The sequence below is a fragment of the Silurus meridionalis genome, chromosome 29, assembly GCF_014805685.1.
Source record: "Silurus meridionalis isolate SWU-2019-XX chromosome 29, ASM1480568v1, whole genome shotgun sequence".
In the NCBI taxonomy this organism is placed as follows: Eukaryota; Metazoa; Chordata; class Actinopteri; order Siluriformes; family Siluridae; genus Silurus; species Silurus meridionalis.
In genome coordinates this window covers 7,939,699-7,944,246 of record NC_060912.1, presented here as the reverse complement: position 1 = coordinate 7,944,246, position 4,548 = coordinate 7,939,699, and the positions used below count along the sequence as shown (strand labels likewise).

Genomic DNA, 4,548 nt, shown 5'->3' with positions numbered 1-4,548 from the left:
GAATCTCAAAGAACATTGTAAATAATGAATTATAAATAATATAAATCAACTTGTAAAATTTTTGGAAAAAGCTTATTTGATCATAACGCACATGGGTATACATTTTATATTAGATCGATTCGAATTTATTCGAAATTATTGATTTTGACATATAAACAAATATAAACAAATATAAAATTTGATATATTTGATTTGATGATTGTTGAAATAAATCTCGAAGAACATTGTAAATAATGAATTATAAATAATATAATTCAACTTGTAAAATTCTCGGAAAAAGCTTATTTGATCAGAACGTACATGGGTATACCTTTTAGATCGATTCGAATTTATTCGAAATGATTGATTTCGACATATAAACAAATATAAACAAATAATATTAAATGTAAAATTTTTATCAATTTGATTTGACGATTGTTGAAATGAATCTCAAAGAACATTGTAAAGAATGAATCGAACAATAATAAAAGTTGCTTTTTTCACACAATCCCTCTTCTTTAAAAAAAAAAATTGTAAAAATTATGTTTAAAATAATTCCTTTGACTAAACAAAACTATTCACATACTTTATAGAGTCTTAGTGAATAGTACAGTCTGTTCATTTGTATATAATAAAAGAGATTTAATGTGTGATGAGGTCGTTATTAATTATATTTAGTTTATTACACAAAAATATATCATTTACACACATTGGCCTATTAACAAATAATTCTTTAAGTCTGTAAAAAGGGATGGCGATGAGCTACATGGTAAACACATACAGTACATGCTGCATTGAGGCTCAATGTAAAAAAAACCAAAAAAAACAACAAATACAAAGATATACAGCGTAATAAAACATAAGGCTATAAAATACTTTTTTGGTGTCGTCGATGACGTAGGATACTTTTCTCTCTCTCTCTCTCTCTGATAACGGGTTTGTGTAATAATTTAAAGTCAGTTCTTTAGGGCTGGCTTCAAGAAACGGTCTTCAACGCTCGCTGTGCTGTTTCATGGTGAGACCTTGAGGAGAAATCAATACAGACCAGTCGGATTATTGAGAAAAGATCCGGTTGGGATTTTCTGTGTATAATGATATATATAAATATAAAAGAGGCCTACCTGTCATGGATGACCGGAAACGATGGCCTTAGAGGAAGTGCTGGAGAATCAGCTCTCTGAAGATGTTCTCGATCTGCTTGAAAAATATAAATTAATAAAGTAAATAAAAATAAATGCAATGAATAGATGAATGATCATAATAAAATGGATAAATAGTGGCAATTTGTAAGTATGAATAATAAGCATTAGACTATTTTATTAACTCTTCTAGGAGATTATGATGTGTTTGTTTGTTTATTTGTTTGTTTGGTGAATCACAAAGTTATGAAGCATACCTGAGTTGTGTTGTGGACTGAGGCTGTGTGTAGGACTCTCACTCTGGACCATGCTGGAGGTTATATAATGGCTGTTTGGACTCACTCCCATTAAAGATCGGACACCGATCAGAGGTCCTAAAGCGCCTCCGGTCCAGCTGTTCAGCTTTCCGATCTGACACGTGTAAATTCCGTTAGTGGGTAAAAAAGCCGGGTGCGTGGTGGTGACCGCTGTGGACACGCTGCTCCCCTTCGGACAGTTAGTATCGGGACTCGTGGCTGTTTCCGCCAGCGACCAGATTTTGGGTTTGGAGTTCACAGGCCTGAGAGAAACATCCGCCGAGACGCTTTTCTCACTGGCGTCTTTGCTCGCGGCCGCGGACGCATCCGGGCTGGTCGGGGCGCTTTCGCTTTGCGCGCTCGGCTCCGCGCGCGCCGCCGCCTCCTCGTCCTCGTCGCTGTCCACGGTCTCCAGGTCGATCTCCTCCTCGCGCTCGTGCTTGTTGGGCGCGTCCTCGTCGTCGCGCTCGCTGTCGTAGCCGCAGCCGTCGCCGTCGCCCTCCACGTCGTCGGCGCTGCGCCCCCACGTCACCTTGTTCTCCTTCTTGAGGCGGCGGCGCGCGTTCGCGAACCACGTGCTCACCTGGGTCAGGGTCATTTTGGTCACGATGGCCAGCATGATCTTCTCGCCTTTGGTGGGATACGGGTTCTTCTTGTGCTCCTGGAGCCAGGCTTTTAGGGTACTGGTGGTCTCCCGGGTGGCGCTCTTGGCACGCGACGGGTCTCCATACTGGTACTGACCGTACGGGTAGAAACCGGTGTGCATCGTGAACCCGGCTGGGTGAGCACCAGGGTTCTCCTTCAACTCGTACTGGGTGCCCTGGGGAACATAACAATCATATACACATCAATAAAGCGTTTAGGAAAAGTGAGTATAATGGGTTATGATGCGCAGACTGGGGATGCTGGTTTAAAGGCCCTAAACTTGGCTTAGTGCTGGAATGGTACCATCAGGGGTACATTTATGGTTCATTTAGGAGGAAGATTTACACAAATTATGCAACACAAATGAATCCCAAGAAACATGAAATCTACAGTAGCTACACCACATGCACTGCATTCCTATACAGGAAAAGTGTTTTGAAATGTCAACATTGTCAGACTGACTTTATAAATAAATACACAACAACAACAACAACAACAACAACAACAACAACAATAATAATAATAATAATAATAATAATAATAAAGAATGATGGTAAAGTGTGTGCCACATAAACGTTTTATTTTTTTATTTTTATTTATTTATTTATTTTCATAAACCCATGAAACTGTTCAGTCCTCTTTGTTTTATCCCTATTTTACACTAATACATTTTTAAAAAATTAAACCAAGTTTAAGAAGAGAAATGGATCAGCCCACTGTGCAGTGAAATGGGGGGAAAGCTGTTCTTTACTGTTCATTTAGTCCCTAAAAAAGGAACAGCCAATAAAAATATATAAACACTATTTATGACATACTGATTCAACATATCAACATGTGCAATATTGCATTATTCAGTGCTTCCTGACATTTTCCTGAAAGACTAAACAGACTGTTGGCCCTCACAGAAGCTCTAACATCTGCACTGAAGACCTGCAGATAAATAAAGTTAAATAGAGTTCAAATGAATTTCTCAGTTGTATTGCCATAAATTCAGCATGAAACCTGTTGCTTTGATTTGAGGTTTAAAGTCATTTCATTTATAGTTTGCATTGATATAATGATTAATTCATACCTCCAACAGGAAAATAAAGTTTTATATATTTACACATTCAGTGAGCAATTTTTGAAATATTGTGCTTAAAATAATTACAATTATTACATCAGAAATAAGAACATTTTGGGAATTGTCTTCCAAATATATTGATTATGGCATTGCAGTTATAGTGCCGAAGCAAATTTGTTAGAATGAATAATAATAATAATAATAATAATAATAATAATAATAATAATAATAATAATTTTCAGATTAAAAATCCAACTTAAATATGCAGAACATGAAATGTAGCACCATAATCACACTATATTTCTTCTATATTTCTATATGCCCTATTGGTATAAAACTTTTGCAACAATCTGTACATGTTTTATCGCTTATTGTCAGTGTACATTTTTATTAAAATTTTAAAAAATGATAATTTAATTGAGGTTTAATTTATTGTTAATATCTCACTGTGCAAAGCTTTCGGTCTTGACAAATGAGGTCTTCTGTGTAATCTGTATGCACACTATAGCTGCAATTTACTTATTATTTATTATTATTATCATCTTTGTTGTTGTTGTTTATGTTGTTGTTGTTGTTGTTAGTATTAGTATCACTTGCACTGCTTTTTAAACATCTTTCTCTTTTTGTTGCATGCTTAATTGTTTAGCACTTCTTTGATATTATTGAATGCATTCTATTATTATTATTATTATTATTATTATTATTATTATTATTATTATTAATCCTCTCCTACCATGTGGTTGAGAAGAGCCGCTTCTGCACTGCTGTACGGCATGAAGGCTCCGTATCGGTGCGCGCTCCACGGATGCGCGTACACGCCGAGCAAGGGCGCGAGCGCCGCGGCGGAGCTCGCGGGACTCCCGGCGACTACGCCGCCGCCGCTCTCCGTGCCGCCGTCCTGCCGCGGGGGAGACGCTCTCTCCACTCCGTACACCTGCGGGAAGCCCAGCTGAGGGAAAGACATGTCCGTTTCCAGGAGGAAAAAAAAAAACTACTCAGGAAACAAGTAGAAGTGGGAGTCCGGTATAGAGAGAGAGGGAGAAAAAAAAAAAAAGAAAAATCCCGCACAAACAACAACCCACGCGCGCGCGTACACGCACAATCCGCCGCGAGCGTCTCCGGGTCTGTGGTCGCTGTGGGCGCGCGCGTTCCGCTCGGCCGCGTGCGCTGCTCTCCGTCTCCTGATCTCCTGAGTTGACGGGTTTGATTGGCACGCTACTTAAAGCGCGAGGCCACGCCCACAAAACGGGCCACGCAATTTCTCTTTTTCTTTCTGTGTGTGTGTGTGTGTGTGTGTGTGTGTGTGTGTGTGTCAGTATGCTGGACATAACTTAGTCAAGTCATGAAGCTTTTATTGTCATTTAAGCCAAATATCGCTGACGTTTCTCCAGAACTCTGGTGCTACATAAAAACAAATAACATAGAG

At 38.8% G+C, this 4,548-nt stretch overlaps 1 protein-coding gene across 2 annotated transcripts; it reads right to left on the bottom strand.

Moving 5' to 3' along the window:
* Positions 1–637: 637 nt before the first annotated feature.
* Positions 638–4,323, bottom strand: irx1b (iroquois homeobox 1b). 2 transcript variants are annotated; one of them, XM_046844156.1, is made up of 4 exons: positions 3,856–4,323; positions 1,376–2,234; positions 1,101–1,176; positions 638–1,001 (listed from the first exon to the last, which is right to left on the bottom strand). In XM_046844156.1, exons 1-4 carry the CDS (start codon positions 4,084–4,086, stop codon positions 956–958), a joined length of 1,212 nt encoding a protein of 403 aa, XP_046700112.1. In that variant the 5' UTR covers positions 4,087–4,323; the 3' UTR covers positions 638–955. The 2 variants fall into 2 exon arrangements, with proteins under 2 accessions (XP_046700112.1, XP_046700113.1); XM_046844157.1 differs by having other exon boundaries at positions 1,101–1,173; positions 3,856–4,322.
* Between the last annotated feature and the right edge of the window lie 225 nt (positions 4,324–4,548).